General features: G+C 49.5%; 1 protein-coding gene across 1 annotated transcript; it reads right to left on the reverse strand.

The window, feature by feature from the left end:
- Nucleotides 1–2,931: 2,931 nt before the first annotated feature.
- On the reverse strand, nucleotides 2,932–9,642 carry LOC122366085 (sodium/calcium exchanger regulatory protein 1-like). Its single transcript, XM_043337941.1, has 4 exons — nucleotides 9,047–9,642; nucleotides 8,557–8,729; nucleotides 5,041–5,139; nucleotides 2,932–3,263 (listed from the first exon to the last, which is right to left on the reverse strand). Exons 1-4 carry the CDS (start codon nucleotides 9,114–9,116, stop codon nucleotides 3,213–3,215), a joined length of 393 nt encoding a protein of 130 aa, XP_043193876.1. The 5' UTR covers nucleotides 9,117–9,642; the 3' UTR covers nucleotides 2,932–3,212.
- Between the last annotated feature and the right edge of the window lie 8,667 nt (nucleotides 9,643–18,309).

Genomic DNA, 18,309 nt, shown 5'->3' on the forward strand with positions numbered 1-18,309 from the left:
CTTGACCTGTGACCTTGAAAATCGACCTGAGGTAAAAAAAAATTGGTGCTTTAGAATCGGCTCATAAAGACCTTTTGTTTTGGTACCACTTTTATTTTCCGTAGTCCATTATGTAGGTACGGAGTTAGACAGTAGGGGAGGGGGGGGGGGCGAAAAACGCCCCCGGGCCTGGCCGGGTTAAACTTAAATTATTGTTTATTCGACATGTCTCGATGATAGAGATATGATGCTCTTCGAGTTTTTCGTGAAAAGTTACTGCAGAAACTTTTTAACCCGCGCCACGTTGGGCTCTGCCGACCAACGCGGCCCGTTGGGGGGCCATTTTGCCCCCCCCCCCTAAGATCTCGAGAACCACGCAACCTAGCGACAAGCGGCAAACGGTGTTGGATAGCCCTATCAGGGAACTACCTTGTGACCCAATTTTATTAACCTAGGTCAAACCGATGACGTCACAGGTCAGGTCAAAGGTCCAATTTTCACCGTTTACAGGCATTTTAAGAAATGCTTTGTAAAATCAAGTAAAATGCATTTCATTGAAAATCATCGATGGGGAAATGTTCCTCAAACACATATTTTGCTATTTGAGGTCATTGATACCAGGTCAGGTCACAGAGGTCAGGTCACGGGGGGTCACAATATGAAAGTGTCGTGTGATACATGTTTTATGGTCCATTTTACATGACATATGCGATTATGTGGGTCAGGCAGCCTTTGGGGCCAGCTTAGGTCACGTTTTGGTCAAGGTCAGGTCAAGGTCAGGTCAAGGTCAGGTCAAATTTCGAAGTTGATATTTTTGCATAAAGTGGGTATCGAATCGATGCAGCTCGTCACGGGGAGTTCAATGGTGGTCTTTATTTTGCCGTACGTGGTCTAGAATCGCTAAAAATTGAGTTAACCCTCGCCGGACCTATTGGTTTTCTACATACGCGCCGGCCGAGGGGGGGGGGCGGGTACGACCCTCCCCCTCGCCGTTTCGCCCCTGGTGGAGCTAGCGCGTCGCGGAAAAAACGAGCGTGTGCGCCGTTACGAGACGCAGAGATTGGTACCCGATTTTAAGGTCCTAGGTCAACCGGTGACCTCTGAGGTCAGGTCAAGTGCCCCAGGGTACGGTTCAGTTTTTGGTGAATTACTTCGCAAAAAACGGCCGCAGAGCCGCGATTTTGGCAGCATCGTGTTCGCCTCGCTCAGGCGCGTCGAATGATATACTTTTTGTTCGGGTCAGGTCAACTTGGGGTGTTGACCTCAGGTCAAGGTCAGGTCAGCACCCCCAGGTCACGAAGTTGGTCGAAAGAGGTCATGTCGCATATCATTCGATTCGGCAGGTCTTCCTGAGTCCATTGGTGGCTTTCTCGACTCGCTAGCTCAATTTGATCGGGAGTTATTGACGAAAAACTAATATGACCTTGATGACGTCATAAATGACGTCACGCAAGGTCAACATTGCAAAAGTGACGCATCTAACCTTGCAAGGAGTGCATCAAATCACGATTCTGTGTGCTTGAGATAGTTGGAGATCGTTCCCGGCGCCAGAATAGCAGTTTTCATTTTTCCCCATTGACTTATAATGGTGAGGTCACGAAAATGACCTGACCTCATATGACCTTTAGGAAAAATCCGAGATATACAAGTTGTGAGACTCATAATGGATACTAGATCCTGCAAGTTTCATTTCCCTGTGACATCTCCTCTGGCAGTGAGGGCGTTGCGAAGTCGCGACATCTGAAGACCGTGCAGAGGTTCACTTATGACGTCATAGGTCAGTGACCTGACCTGACCCAAAAATGCGGTTGGTGTCAAAAGATGCGGCTTGGATCAAAGGTCAGGTATGCCAAGTTTCAGCTCTCTATCGCCAGCGTGTTCGGAGCTATCGCGAAAAAACCCTATGGGGGGGGGCGGCACCCGCCTCCCCCCCTCGGCCGGCGAGGGTTAAAGGAAATAGTTCACTTTTAACATGGGGTTTTGAGCTGGAATAGCAGTTTCGTAGCTTGAGCTGAGACTAGCACAAATCAGGAGCTTTTACGGCTCAACGATCACCCTAGACGAAGATATTCCATTTCTCGTTCCGAAAAGAGTGCCTTGTAGAGGAATGCGTGCCTTGCACAGGAATGCAGCCACGTCATCGTCAGCCAATCAGCGTGCTGCTTACAGCCAATGCAGTATGCGTAGGTTTGAGCTACGCAATATGATTGGTCAATGCGTAATAAGCTTCCGCGTCAAACATTATTTTACATAGAATATAGTTCGTCCTATATTGAAATATAGAAAATAATTGTTTTTACAAAAAGGTTTTATTTTATTTCATGATTATTTTGAGCATAAAAAATCATAAATCAATAGCAAAATACCGATTTCAGGAAAGTGGACTGTTTCCTTTAAACAATTTGACGTCATCATTTTTGAACAGTTTTTTCGCTATAACTTGGCCAAAAAACGAGACGATCTGAAATTTGGTATGTATATAGCAGAGCACAGGGGCTATCACATGTATTCCGATTTTTTCGAAATTCGGAAATTTTTTGATTTTTTTAAGTTTTTCTAAAAAAATCAATTTCTTGAATTTTTTGGGATCAAAAACCAAAAATTTTGAAAATCCGAGATAGCATTTTTGTAGCGCCGCTTTTTGTCTACTAGACTATATAAAGAACTTTGAAATTGCTTTATAACTGTAGATTTGGTGAGCGTTTCAAGATTGCATGTTTTTTGCTCATTTTTGCTCGAACATGACCTCAGTTTAACCTCAATAACTCCTGACCTAAGGTGACTTAAGACTTGAAATTTGGTGTGAAGGTGTCAAATTGATGCCCGGGAAGGTACTGAAAATTTGGCGGCGCTGCGCGCCGCCGTTTTCTTGCTATTCAGGAAAAACCACAGGAGGGGGGCAAAATGCCCCCCCCAACGGGGCGAGGGATTAAGTCTCATAAACACAGCGCATAACGTATTTGTGGCGCTGGCGCAGACCGCCCAGCCTGTATATTATTCATCCACAAACACAGGTGCAACAGAAATCACAACATTGGCACAAGAGCATCACAACGACCCGACCTGAAAGACGCTCCGGACGAACAGCAACCCAAGGTCACTCGAGTGGCAATCGTGGGGTCAAAAACACGGTGCAACATTTCTACAACGGTATTAAGTACTTCATGATGTGAATTTCGAGCACAATTTCCGACAATCTTGCCAGGTCGAGCGAGTACACAGCAGTCAACATGTTACTGACGCTTGTAGAAGCGCTTGCAGGAGATGTTGTCGACGGTCGCGATCTGCCGGAAAACATCAAAACATGTCACGTGATGTTAAAAGCCAGCACATGGCCAGCACAATCATGAAATAAATAATGTCCGTTTGAAATACTGGAAAAACCTGACGTTTAACCCGCGCCCTGGTGGGGTCTGTTTATAACGCGACCTGGTGGGGGGCTATTTTTTGCCCCCCCTCGTATCTCCGAAACTACTGAACGGATCCGCAAAATTCAAACGGCGTTCGAAAGGCCTGTCAAATTTGTCGACGGAAACCAAATTTCATTGACCTCGGGGTCACCGATGACGTCACAGGTCAGGTCAAAGATGAAATGTTTCACCGTTCACGGGTCTTCTAGGGAATGCGCTATAACACCGAGGAAAACGCATTTTGTCGAGAATCAGCGATAGGGCGTCAGTTGCCTAGTAGATATGTTGCTATTAGAGGTCACTGACAATACCAGGTCACGTCACAGGTCAGGTCACCAAGGGTCACAGGTCAGGTCACATGAGCCCAACTTTACTAAGGTTGTGTGATGCATGTTTTATGGCCAATTTTTCATTTCCAACTCAATGGTGTTGGTTATAAGACTATCAGGAACGGCTTAGGTCACTTTCTGGTGAAGTTCAGGTCAAGGTCAGGTCAAGGTCAGGCCAAAAAAGGTCAAATTTTAAAATTGATAGTTTTGCATAAAATGGGTATTGATTCGATGCAGCTCGTCACGGGGAGTCTAATGGTGGTCTTTGTTTTGCGCTACGGGGTCTAGAATTGCTAAAAATTGAGTTTGAAAATTTGACGTCATCAATTTTGAACAGTTTTTTCGCTATAACTTCGCCAAAAAAAGAGGTGTCAATCTCAAATTTGGTATGTGGATGGACGGTGGCAAGGACTATCACATATATTCCGGTTTTTGCGAAATTCAAAAAACTTTTTGGATTTTTCGATCATTATATAAAAAAAAATTATTTTTTGATTTTTGGGGGTCAAAATCCAAAAATTTCAAAAATCCGAGATAGCAGTTTTGTAGCCCTGTCATTTCTACATCTTTTATGTACTTATCATTTTTTGTATTTGCAAAGCTATAGGCCTGACAGCTCTTCCCGCGAAACCCTTTTTTGGGTCGAAAACGGCAGAACATGACGTCACTCTGACGTCATTTCCGGCCAACCTATCATAGCCTTTGGAAAAAGTTTTGGTCACCATGTGTAAAATTGATGTCCGGGAGGGTACTGAAAATTTGGTGACGATCGGCGCAGCGGTTCTGGAGATATATCGAAAAGTCTGGAGGGGGGGCAAAAATAGCCCCCCCCCCCCCCACCAGGTCGCGGGTTAAGATCGTCACGTGATCGAGCTGTCTGAGACACAGCAAATCTATTGTGGTGAGCATTGCGGCGGAGAGAGAGAGAGAGAGAGAGAGAGAGAGAGAGAGAGAGAGAGAGAGAGAGAGAGAGAGAGAGAGAGAGAGAGAGAGAGAGAGAGAGAGAGAGAGAGAGAGAGAGAGAGAGATATGGAGGAGCTGTGCCCTCGACACATCTACCAGCTCGCTTTTTTCCCACCCTCTCTGCAAATAGCTCTTCATTTCATGCCCTCAACGAGCCAACAAAAGCGTCAGGTCATTTTCCAATTTGCCGACCGCGCGTCGGATGTTGATTGTTTATCGCGTAGATCATCGTTGGGGTCGGGGAATTGGAGAAAAACCCACCCCACTGTCGCCAGGGATGCTCGGTTCGTTGAACCATGGGTCGGTCGAGTTAAGCTGAGTTAGTGGATGTGTTGGAGGGGTAGGGGGAGGAGACTCACCGAGGTGATACCGGCGTCGGAGAACTCGCGGATGATGATGGAGGTCTTGTCGCCGACCTGCTTGTCGATGATCTTGTCGCCCTCCTTGGTGACGATCGACTGTGAACAGAAGGTACGGTATGTTAGGTTAGATTAGGTCAGAAACGTGTGATCTATTCGGTCACATCTTACCTGGACAGTTAGATGAAGAGTTGTCTCATTGAAACTGGTGAGGCCTGCTCTGACATGCTGATAACAAGCAGTTTTATTGGGTATTGACTATTGGGAGTTGAGTTTTAAATGAATCGGAAACCAGATAGCATTTCGTGCACACCAACTTGTCTTTTCCAAAGTTCAGCGACAGTTTCCGCCCGTCACAACCACAAAGCCGTCTAATACCGCGGCCGAGCTGTCCGAATACCAAACTGGGCAGTTTTCCTGGACACACAGCTCCCGTCTAATTTTTGCGGCCTCGGGCCGGCTGACGGCCACTGAGTCGACACGACAGTCGGGTCATTGACGTCACACATCGTGCCACGCCACCGTGACGTCATCGGTGGTAGGTGGTCGGCCGGTAACGCGGCGAGTCCGGGGCTGCGACGGTCGAGCTGAGTGCTGAGTGCCCGGCGGCCGAAAATAGCGACAGATGGAGACGGAGAGGAGATGGACTGCACGGCGACACACCACTCGCAACCGGCTCAGTGCTAATGCACGGCGCACGCGCCTTCAAGGAAGCAAAGGACCGCCGCACCGTCGCGCGGTTGGGGCATAACGTGGCGCTTTCATTCATCATATGCTATTTATTTACACTCTAACTTCCTTAGCTATCAACAAAGTCAATGAAGCAGCCTATCCAATTTTGCGAGAGCGACTGATATACCCTATGTCCAAAATCATCCCATTTTTGGTACGCACTCAAATAAAACATCTCCGGTTTTCTTCAATTAGGTACGGGATACCTTGTGCGCATATTTGGACCCACCCTCGACCTGACAGAGCCGTATAAATGTCACTGGACCGCTGGTTTGGTCCGTTTGTCCCGCGCTATCTCAGGTGGGGCGTAACGTAATATTTTGGCCGGTCTCGGCTGAAGTAGGTACCGCCTTTATAGAATGCATGTGACGTCCGACCACGTGCTAGTGCTTGTTAGACCACTCGCTCGTTTCTCGTGACTCATTTCGCCGCCCCCTGTTTATTCCCTCCCTTCAATGTTGTCAGATTGCTCCAAGAAGTGTGCGCCTTATCTTGTGGGCCTTGAGCCCACAAAACATTGTGAGTGGTAGTGTTTATATGGAGTTAAACTCGAAGACAATTTGAAAGTATTGATGGGGGGACAGTATAGTAGCCGAACAAACGCTCGGCCATCGGCATGCCACCGAACCAAGTTAGGGGTTCAATGACACCCATACTGCCCACACCATTAGCCTGCTACCGGCGTTCACATTCAGCCAAATTTCGACAGCCACGGGGCGGGACGGATCTGGGACGGGTCATGGCTAAGTATGACGTCGGGCCAGCGTCTGCCAGAGACTCGCAGTTCAGGGCCGGTCTCTGACGGTGTCGTCGAGAGCCCGGCTGCACGTGACTGCTTCTGAGCTCCCATTGGCTTCATCATGAAGTCGAAAAAGAAGCTATAGGAATGATTGGTCGTATAGGTTGTATATTAGATCATTTGCTTGCGTTATATAACAAGTACCGTATTGTATAAAAATATCTGAATATTTTTGTATAAATATTATCATTACTTGAGAATATATGAATAAGCATGTTAATATTTTGCTCGAGAACATGTTCGTCGTGACCAGTACCTGATAAATATTTACCTATCAGTGAAGTAGCTACTCCGGGTCTATACCGACAGCCCAATCGCTTATCCTAATAGGAAATGCATCATCCTCGCAGGAGAATCAGCTTCGGAGACTGTCATACGCGACAAATGGCTCTGGACGGTCCAATTAGTTAATGGACCGACGTCCCTCCCGTATTTGCCCTGTGCAAACGGGCTGGTCCGGAGCGGGTCATTTGGTGGCCAGACACAAACGGAGACATCGCTCATCTCGCGGTGACGGCCTGTTTTCTCAGCCGGGAGCGCACCTGAACGCGGGGAAAGGGCGCCGCTGTTGACTCACTGCTGACAGCGCAGGTTGACGTGACGGCGCCGTGCCGGGCTGTTCGTTCCCATCGCTACAGGGCATTGTATAAGGGTTTGACACGGTTACCACCTATTAACGCAAAATATGTATCCAACTGAACATAAATTGAGGCATCAAAATAAAGACGCAATAAAATAATAAAGTTTATATTTTTTGTTGTACTTTTTGTCGACATTTGCAATCAGTATATTCAACAAAACTTTGTTTTAGGTTTAAACGCGAACTCCATTTTGTCTGCAGAAGGTTTAAAACTTCGAATGCCCTCGGGAGCCGTGTGTACCCATTATCTGCTGACGGAACCCATCTCCTCCCCCCCCTCGGACCGCCCCCGCGGCCGGCCGGAGGCCACGTGGCTGGGGGTTGGGCCGAGGGGAAGGGGGAGGGTGGCCTGCCTAGCAACACCCCGAGCTGGGCTCACCGCGGCGGGCTCCGGAACGATTTATCTCAATGGGACTGGTCTGTGGCAAGAGCGGACTGCAGCTGGGTGAGTGCAGCGCCGCACGCCGCTCCGCCCCCGCGCGGCCCCGCCCCTGCTCTTCTCTTAGGCACGCACCGGCCGCCCGACAGGGGCAGACTGGCCAGCCCGAGGCCAATGATGGGTCTAAGCTCGGACTATTCTATTCTATGTCGTCGCCGAACAGCTATAAGATATCTGACAGCTGAGTCTCAGATTGCGTGAGGCCTCGGCAAGGCACGGTATTCGTGCTGGATAAGATAAGTCGTAGCAGCGTGTCATTATGTAACCCCAAATGTGTCGTCCGAACCGGTCAAATCCGGTCAAATAAAAGAGCATGACATCTCTTATGCTCTTGGTACCTGACGAGCAAAAACTGATTGCGTCAAGCGTTCTGCTGCCGAGTAGGTACGCCAAACATTGACGTTCAAGAATAAATTATTGTAACAACCATACCAATTTGAGTTGCTCCGTATTCTTTGGATAACAAGCTAGCAGCCAAGATTTTTATAGATATTAAAGCAATGAAAATACTACAAAAAAAGACGGCAAGCGATAACGAACGTAGAGCTGCTTGAACACCGTTACATTCTAAATTGTGCGCCATTCAAGAATAAAAGATGATGAACGAAGGTAGCGGATAGCAATGAATGTGAACACCTCGCATCACAGTATGCCTATACTGCATTATCCATTTTACAAATGCATTGCAATTTAGATGGACGAAAATGTTGTGTTTAGTGGGTACGTGCATGACAGATGAGGGAGCAGTAAGTACCAAAACGAAACTAGGTGATGGGTTGTGTAATAAAAATCTTCAAGTGCAAAAAATTGTTGCATTTTTATCATTTCTTCGACCTCTCCTTTCAACCGTATGAAGCTTTCTTACCCGCTGACCTCGACTGTCCTCGACCCCTGAGTGATACTGACCTTGACCTTGCGGCCGTCGGGGGTGGACTTCTCCTGCTCGACACCAATGGTGAACTCCTCCTCGTGGGTCTTGAACGAGGTCACCTGCTTGATCTTCCAGTGGTCGCCGTCGACGGTCACGGTCAGCACGGGCGTGGCCGAGGCGGCCGCCTTGCGGGTCAGCATGCCCACTCCTGTCGGGTCAGGAGGAAGGAGTGTTACCACGGTGGAGACAGGTGGGACCTACCCCAGATATCGAGACAAATAACTAGAGATATTGCATGAGTTCAGTCTAGGATTGCTTGATTGTTTTGATTGCTATACCATGGATGAAGAAGAACCTCCATGGCTATACTGTTTGATCATGTTCTTATTTTATCATAATTTGATACAGCATGAATAAAAACACATACAAGAAGTATATCAAAAGGAATAAGGATTCGAATTACAGAAGGCTAATGATACGGCGGCGTCCACAAACACTGTCCAATGTGCCAGCTTCGTATCTTACCGACAGCCTTCATGTACTCGTCGAAGTTCTCCGACGTCTCCAGCTTGTACTCTCCGTTGTAGGCGACCATGGTGGCTGTTTGGGTGTCGGCGGGCCGAGGAGGGAGGAAGAGACTCAGACGAGGGCGATTGGCAGAGTGGCGACCCTCGGCGCACCCCTCGGCTCGTCACCTCGCATTCACCGATAAGGCGGCGTGGCTCGGGCAAAGTCAAAGTTTGCTCAGTCGAAAGTGCGCCCGGTGCACACGCCTGTCGCGTCGCCGAGTCGCCAGGTCGGCCGTTGAAGTCAAGTGCTTGTCTACGTATTTTTTCGTAACCTTTTTCTAGTGAGATAGTGGCTTAAGCAGTCGGTGGAATTGTCGGCAAACATTTCTTTGGGAAGTCTCAAGTGACTTGGACCATGGCGCCAGATCAATTTCAGCTTTTAAGCCATAAAAAACTTGTCGAGATTGTTTATCTCTATTTTCTTCACGTCTGCACCTAGCGTGACTCGCGATACATACAGGTGATCCGATAAGTCTTATGTGCTTGCTTAGTGCTTACATTACATACCAATTTTCATGCTTACATGCCCTTCATGCTCTAAACCGGCTAGTTTCTATAGTACAATTACTATACAAGGGTTGTATGTACTTGTTTGACAACTGCTGTCAAGCTCAGTTGTCAAATAAAGATTGAGTGGGCTTTGGCGAAGGGTGTATCAGCGGCGGTTATGTTATCATTATGTATACGTACAGTATACAGTGTACACTGTGCATTGTTCAATGTTCATTGTATGTACAGAACGTTTATTTATAAAGCGAACTGCAAATATGCAGTTGCCACATGTGCGTTACAAACCCAATGTCAGTCCCCTTTCCATATTTTGAGACAGGCGACTGTTAACACACAAGAGCGAGCCACGTTAAAATAAAAATGTTTTTTTATGAAGTCATTGACTGACTAGGAAATAGCGCTGCTGGTTCGAGCCTATTCAAATAATACGGACCACCTCGATCCCGTTTAATTTACACAAAGAAATAATCTCAAGCATGACTTCTGGCTGCGTTCAATAGTCAGCTCAAACTGAGTGCTTAGGAAAGAGCTCCTAAAGTCCGTTTTCTTGTTGCAGGGTGAAAGTGTTTATCACAATCAACTAATTGGATTATTCGCTTTCGTTTCGGAGCATTGTGTCAACATCAAATGCAGTTCGCTAGCATCGTTCCTCTCACTAATGGCTCATATTTTAAAGACAACAAATTATTTATAATGCCTCAATTCCCGCATCTGTATGAGTATCTTCTCATTTGAATCACAATTCCAAATGGAAACGGACGTATTTGTTCGTCTTTGCAGGTAATATAAACGATACGAACATTGTGTGGAAAAGTCCTTATTTGAAGAGCTCCGTTTCAGAGACCGGCAGCTGCTGGCTCCCCTCTCACCCCCCCCCCCCCCTCCCCCTGGAACGGGCAGCTGTCGGCACGGCTGCGCCTATTATGTCGCGGCGTGTGCCGGCTGGGGAGGGACAGGGGAGGGCAATTCAAACGCCACGCGCTCTGCGGCCCAGGCTTTCCGCAGTCTTCAGCCTGCGCTATCAATAGCAATGATGCATCGCCTGGCTGGGATTTGTCACCTTAGGCGTCTCTCTCTCTCTCTCTCTCTCTTTCTCTCTCTCTCTCTCTCTCTCTCTCTCTCTCTCTCTCTCTCTCTCTCTCTCTCTCTCTCTCTCTCTCTCTCTCTCTCTCTCTCTCTCTCTCTCTCTCTCTCTCTCTCTCTCTCTCTCTCTCTCCTCCACCACATTCTCTCCAGTTCTAGCCCGCCGTAATCACGTCGTTCTCCATGGCCAACAAGAGGCTGGAGTCATCCAACGCCAGGATGACCCAGGTGATCACTCGACCTGAACCCGCCCCGGTCTGAAACGGCTCGGAAATGCCTGTCGTTAGGTGGGAGCGGGGCGTGGCAGCTGGGGGGGGGGGGCAGGTTTATCGGTGCCGCGATGTCGGGAGCTCAAGTTCACCCCCCTCCCCTCATGTAACGGGGCGGGGGCGGGTCAAAGGTCAGAGACAAAGTCCGACCCGTGCCGACCGATCGAACGTACTCGATCGGTGGTCTGATGAAATTTGGTGGACTAATGCTGCGACATCATTACTACCTCATTTTCCATTTCGGACAGCGGTATATAAATGAAGACAAGCCATGATTTGCTAGCTGTCTCGATTTCAAACTGAACTTTTTATTTTGTGAAAAATATTAAACGAAGAAGTTAAGAGTCTCTTCAAACCATAAGATAATATGCAAGTCATTAACGGTAGGGGAAGTTGGGGGAACGCCGAAGACTTTTTTTCTGACGCCCGTAGCACGCAAGGTAGACAACATACGCTATTCTTGTTGGCGTCATTCGAGAGGCCAGTCTTTTGCCTTTCAAACATACCAGGTGCATTTGATGAATTCGCATACCGTTAAGCGCACAAACTAAAAATATCAAAGAAGTGACTTTTTCGGCGTTGCCCCGGACTGCGGGGAAAGCCGAAAATGGGAGAAATGATCTACGGGGAATGCCGACATTGATGTTTTGCCATTTTATCTCCAACTTTATCCAGAATTCATCAAAGCTGACACACGTTTCAAGAGCTTGAGGACGCGGTGCACACTGGAAGTTATAATTGTGTGATATAATAAGAAAATGCCAGGTAAATCATTCCTTATAGGTAACAGGCCGTTGTGTCGGTTGAAAGTGTAATTTGTGTGACTAAAAATACGCGTTGCTATTCTACAGCAGTAAAGTCCACGTAGCGTGCTTTTAACACGTGCGTAATCGCACGTTTTCGGCATTACCCCAGCCAGCCATACTTTCATTTGCAGGCCCATAACTTTTCAACGTGCTGTATAAATTTCAAATAGGCAGCACACTTATGCAAAGACATGCTAAAGATTACTTGACCGAATTGGCCAGACAAACGGTAGCATAATGAGTAAGAAATGCAGCTTCAAAGGCGCATGTAGTACAAGGGAAACGTACCTTGAAAACGCTCTTGGCGCCCTCACAGTCGAAGTATTCCGAATGACGACTCGTAACAAACATGCGATAATTGTAGTCACTTAAGCTTCAGAGCATCACTGACAGGTGGCATCCATGTCTTACGGTTTTCGAAATATCTCGAATTTCGGCTTTGCCCCAACTCCGGCATTGCCCCAGCTTCCCCTATAATGTAAAATAATAAATAATGTCATTGCCTGATTAGGTATGTGTTAAAGCTTACATATATGTAAAAACACTGGTTAAATGAACGCGCGTCAAACTCATTTTACGGTACAAACTTATTCAAATAATCCTGAGAACAACAACAGACGTCCCACAAACATTTATCCTGAGAACAACAACAGACGTCCCAAAAACATTTTCACATTTTCGACCTTCGAGACCCACCATTCGTCAAAATGAATATGACTCGGGGTTATTTCTGTGGATCTTGACTAGTTTATGGCCCTCAAAAGGATGCTCAATCTGTTCAACCATGTTCCAGAAAGCGCATCGAACGATACCGTGCAGCCTGTTAATCATTAGAATACATAGGCGCGGGAGCCGGGGGGGGGGCAGTGGGGGCAGCTTGCCCCCCCAACTCTGGGGCCGTGGGGGCGATGCCCCCACAGCTTTGAGACGGAATACCACACTTTTTTTGCAAATGTTTTCTTTTTTTGTTGAAAAAGCCGAGGGGTGAAAAATAAGTGGCCTAAAACCGGTGAGAAAACTAGATTTGGGGGTACCCTAGGTTGATCTCTATTATGGTGTGCCACCCCAGTCGGAAAGTAGTTCCCGCGCCCCTGTTAGAATCAGGGGCGTAACTTTGTATACTTTTGGGGAGGCAGGTGCCCCCCCAACTTGAAATTTTGCCACCCCAACATTCCGTTTGCCCCCCCAACCTTGGTGGGCGCCCCCAGGCCCGAAAGGCGCCCTCACGGGCCAGCGGCGTCATAGGAGCGCGTGCGCCATCTTTCAAGGGGGCGCCATCGCCTATATGGAAATGGGATGCGTGAGAGGGGAACCTCTGAGGCCGTGGGGGCGCCTGCATGCGAAAGAGGGGCGCCCATGAAGTCCTCAGGGGCGCCTCAATGCAAAACACGGGCGCCTGAGATGGCCACAGGGGCGCCTGCATGCGAAAGAGGGGCACCTTATTGGCCTCTGAGGCCCTTCGGGGTGCCTCTGAGGTCTATAGTATAGGGGGCGCCCACATGAAAAAGGGCGCCCATTAAGGCCATAATGGCGCCCCAATACGAAAGAGGGGAGACTGCATGCCAAATGGGGGCGCCTCCGAGGCCCATAGAAAGAGGAGCTCCAGTTGAAGCCCAAAGGGGCGCCTCAATGGGAATTAGAGACGCCTGTGAGGTCTATAGGGGCACCTCTGATGCCCATGTCGAGAGAGTCGTCAGTCGTTTGTGTAACGTTCCTCAGGGATGGTGCGCCGCTTGCGGCAAGTAAAAACTTAGCTAAATAGCGTGCCCCATTGGTTAAAAAGCGCCCCTCGAGCCAAAGTGGTGCCCCTCTGACAACACGCACGTCTTATGTCATCTGTTTTGCTAATAACTAATGCCCCCGCATGCAGAGCGGCGCCCATCCGTTTATCAATGTGACCCTTCAGGTGGATGAAGCGCCCCTCTGGCCAATACCTTATCATCATTGTTGCTAGAACAGCGCCCCCAGTCCGTAGACTGCCCCATTGGCTCCTGAAGGCGCCCCTCGTGCCCGTTTTGGCGCCCCTCTGCACTGAGTAATGAAATGTATGTGGCCTACCAATTCTTAAGGGCGCTCCTTGAGTCATAATCATCGCTCCTCGGGGAGGGGGGGGGGGGGGAGGCTAGAGGGCCTAGATACCATAGCACGCTATAGTGTGTTATGGCATCCCTGCTGCTAAAACGGCACACTTAGCTAGGTTAGCGCCTCAACGGTTCATACAAGCGCCCCTCGAGCCGAAGTTCGCGCTCCTCTGACTTACATAATTTCCTTGCTAAGTACGACGCCCCTCGCTGGGCATGGGGTGGCGCCCCACCAGTTAACCAACGCGCCCCTTTAGCCACATGAAGCGCTCCTCTGGTCAATGCGGTCAATACCTTATTTCATCACTGCAGCTAGAGCGGCGCCCCTATTTCGGTGGCTGTTCCATCGGTTCCTGAAGGCACCCCTCGAGACAGTTTGGAGGCCATTTGCAGTGAGCATTAAAATTGATGTGGTTAAGAATGGCGCCCTCTGCACGGTGTCGCACCGATTCTAAAGGGCGCCCCTTGAGTCAATGTAATCGTCCCACAGGGCCTTGTGTGTTATGGTATCCCTGCTGTTAAAGCGCCACTCTTGCTTGGCGTAGCGTCCCAACGGTTCATAGCACCCATCGAGCCAATGTTAGCGCTCCTCTGACTATACTGGTATCCTACATCATCTTTTTTGTTCAAAGGGTGGCAAAATGTGGACCCGAGGACCCGGTCAAAAGAACCGGTCTGGACCCATATGGGTCCGGACCGGTTCCTGGAAATTTTCTGGCGGGTCCAACCGGGTCCTTCCATAAACCATACATAGTGGACACTACATATGATTGCAAAATATGAAGTGAATGGAAAGAAAACATTTGCTCATGTATGTTCCTTTGCACACTGTAGTTCATAAGTATTATCAGTGGGAAAAGGGCTGTTTTACACGATGCAATTAATGATTTCTACAAACGGTTTGTATTAGGTAATTGACTTTTGGGGAACGGGTCCAACTGGTTCCGATTCCAACTTAGACCGGGTCCGACTGGTTCCAGAAATGTCCAGCCGGGTCTGGTTCGAGTCTGGTTCCCAAAATTTTCACGTTTTGCCACCTCTAGATCAAAGCAGGAGTAATTTGTACCTATCATTTCGTGATAACTTGATATCACCTGGTGAGCCACAGACTTCTGCATGTCTCGGTATACAGAGGTATATGGGTGACCTAAGCTTGAACGCTCTCAGCCTGGGATTAACCCGCGCCGGGCTGGTGCTCCGCGACTTCCGCGCCGGGCGGTGAGGGGGGTGTCTGGTCTAACTCGGCTCCTGGGCCACGTAGCGACACGCAGTAAGCATCATTCGAAAGAGCGTCAAAAATAATGACGGAAACACTTCGGTCATTTTTTGGGTCAGGTCAAAGGTCAGGTCGCCTGAGGTCATCGAAGGTCAAATGTAGGCCATTTCAACAATTTTGGAAACTGCAACGGCTAACTCGGGACCAATAGAGCTACAGCGCCGCGGAAAAGCGCATTCGATAGCCCTTTTACAGACCTTTCTGACCATTGTTCTCAGATTTGACCTAAGGTCAACGGTTTAGCCTCCAAAGGGCAAAAACTGTAACACAGCAGTTTTCACGAAAACTGTTTTTCGGCAATAACTTTTGACTTAAGAGTGCACCGACATTACTTTTGGCAGCATCATGTTCCTCTCGTCGAGACGCGTCGAATGAACTATTTTTTTACCTTGAAAGGTCATTTTTAAAATTTGACCTCAGGTCAAGGTCATAACCTGACCGAAAAGGGTCATGTTGCATATCAGTCGATCCGTATCGTCGAGCTGAATACATATGAAGTGTTTTCATCGCTCTAGCACGCCTTTATCAAAAGTTACAGCCAAAAAACTGGTGGTGACCGTCTATGACCTGAGATGACCTCAAGGGCACACAGAGGGGTCACAGGTGCATTTTTTCCGATTCAGTGTATCATGTTTACCTATGAAACGATGTTTGAGAGGGTTCTAAATACCATTCGTCCAAAAAAGGCTCATTTCAATTTTCTCCCATTGACTTATAATGGAGAGGTCGCAAAATTGACCTGACCATAGGTCACTGATATCAAAATTCCGAGATAAACATTTTAGACATACTGTTACTCTTATCAATCGCTGAAAGTTTCAAGGCGATCGTTCAGTCGGTGTAGCTATGACGAGGATTGCAACTTTTTTTCTGAGGTGAGGTCTTTTGACGTGACCTGGTGACCTGACCTTGAGAGCTCTGGGTCTGAAATTTGCACATGTGTAAAAAAAAAGATGCATGAACAGGTGTGCCAAAAACGGCGGCGCGGAGTTTTGAGATATCTGCGAAAAACCGCAGGGGAGGTGTTCACTGCCCCCCCCCCCGGCCCGGCGCGGGCGGGGGGGGGGGGCAATTTTTTTATTTTTTTCGATGAGGGCAAATTTTTGCCACTGGTTTGCTTCTAGAACACGTGCGGAAAAGATGCAGTATGAAGTGTGTTCTTAACTTAAAAGGGGAGGCGTAAAAACGTCCCTTGCTTCTGCGTGGGGTGAAGTTCTACCAGTGGCGTATCCAGGGGAGAGGCCAAGAGGCCATGGCCTCCCCCTTTGGCATCAAACATGCAAGTGGGCCCTTTGGGTCACTTGAGTGCAGTGACGTAGGTACCCAAGGGGGGCCACGGGGCCCTGGTCACTTGAGGGGCCCCTGGTTACCTGAGGGGCCCTGACTATCTGAGGGGCCCCTGCGTTACCTAAGGGGCCCCTGGTTATCTGAGGGCCCCTGGTTATCTGAGGGCCCCCTGATTACCTAAGGGGCCCGTAATTACCTGAGACCCCCTGGTTATCTGAGGGACCCCTGGTTACCTGAGGGGCCCCTGGTTATCTAAGGGACCCCCAGCTACCTGAGGGGTCTCTGATCCCTTGGGTTGCCCCTGGCCAGTGTTCTGAAGAAACCCTGGTCGCCCAAGGGGCCATGTTTACCCGGGGATTACCTGGTTATATGAAGGGCCCCTGCAGTCACATGAAGGCATTTAGGTACCCGTGGAGCTCCTGGTATAACCGGCCCCCGGTTATCAGAAGGTCCCCTGGTCACCTGGTGGGCCCCTGGTCAACTGAAAGGCCCCTGGTCACCTGAGAGGCCCCTGATCACCTGAACAGCCCCTGATCACTTGGATTCAACGGCATAGCCAGGGGCGAGGGGCACATGTCCGTTATAAGGTTTAGGGTCCCCTCGGGCCCGAAGGACCCTGCGGTGCCAATTGGCAGCAGAGGGTTCGCGCTGGCCACGCTTCAACTGGAAAGGACACCACAGGGCTTGTGAGAACACCCCATGGTCTCTTGTGTAGTCACACTTATCTCCAGAAGGGCCCCACGCCGGGTTCTGAGGGACCTTGCCGGCCTCTGAGGGCCGTTGCCGGCCAATCAGGGATCAGCTGTAAGGGCCCCATACCCGTTTGTTATGGCTCCACGGTCCACACCAGTTTCTGATGGCCTTCACTGCCACCTCTAAGGGTCCCACACCAGTGCCTCTTAAGGGCCTACTTCGGTGGCTCTGAGGCGCCTCTGGCGCCTCCGAGGGCCCTAGGCCAGCGCATCTGACGACCACTTACCAGCGACTCTGAGGGTCTCCCGGCCTCTGAGGGTCCCTTGCCGGCCTATGAAGGGCCACCAGTAACTTTCAGGGTCAAACTGCGTCAAACTATCTTAAAATGCCATTTGATGGCCCTCATAGGCCAGCGTAGGGCCCGAGGCCAAGGCTGAGCCCCCCAGAGGCTAGCGTGGAGCCCTCAGAGGTCGCTTTGGCGGCCATAAAAAAGCTTAGACTTGAGCGTGGGACCCTTTGACGCTGGCGTAGAGCCCTAAGGAGCCAGCGCTCAGCCCTCTAAGGCCAGCGTGGGACCCTCTAAGGCCATTGTGGGGCCTTCTAAGGCCAGTGTGGGACCCTCTATGTCCAGCGTGGGGCCGTCGATGTCCAGCATTGGGTCTTTTAAGCCCAGAGACATGGGACCTTCTTAGGTCAGATTGAAGTCCATTGGCCACGGAGACCAGCTTGGGGTCCTCTGAAGACAATGTGGAGCCCTTTTAGGCAAGTGTGGGGCCCTCTGTGACCAGCGTGAACCCTCAGAAGCCAGCGCGGGCCTTCATATAGGCTGGCGTCGGGCCATTAGAGACCACCTCGAGGGCCTCGGCAGCCACTCTTCAGACCTTATGCATGTTTGGGACCCCTGAGGCCCTAAGGTAGGGGTGGCCCTTAAAGGCATGCGTGGGACCCTCAGGGGACATCGTGGGCTTCTAGAGACCGGCGTGGGTTCGAGAGCGGCATAGGGACATCAGAGCCTGACTCAAAGGCTCCCAAGAGCCAGCGGGGGCCCTGTGAGGTCAGCCATAGCATGGGTCTCCTGAGGCCATTATGGGGCCCGGAGGCCAGCGTGGTTCACTCTGTTGCCGGTGTGGGGCTTTCAGAGGCCAGAATGAGCCTTCAGAGGTCGGAGTGAGGCCAATGTGGGCGACATAGAGCCATCAGAGTCTAGAGCAGAG

This window comes from Amphibalanus amphitrite, unplaced genomic scaffold (assembly GCF_019059575.1).
Source record: "Amphibalanus amphitrite isolate SeventyFive unplaced genomic scaffold, NRLGWU_Aamphi_draft 000003F_arrow, whole genome shotgun sequence".
NCBI classification, from domain to species: Eukaryota; Metazoa; Arthropoda; class Thecostraca; order Balanomorpha; family Balanidae; genus Amphibalanus; species Amphibalanus amphitrite.

Excerpts from the sequence above, each read along its gene's own strand:
- LOC122366085 (XM_043337941.1), bottom strand. The coding sequence starts at position 9,116 with ATGGTCGCCTACAACGGAGAGTACAAGCTGGAGACGTCGGAGAACTTC. Across the intron at positions 8,730-9,046 it reads CGAGTACATGAAGGCTGTCG|GAGTGGGCATGCTGACCCGC; the intron begins GTAAGATACGAA and ends CTGACCCGACAG. Across the intron at positions 3,264-5,040 it reads CCGACGCCGGTATCACCTCG|ATCGCGACCGTCGACAACAT; the intron begins GTGAGTCTCCTC and ends GTTTTCCGGCAG.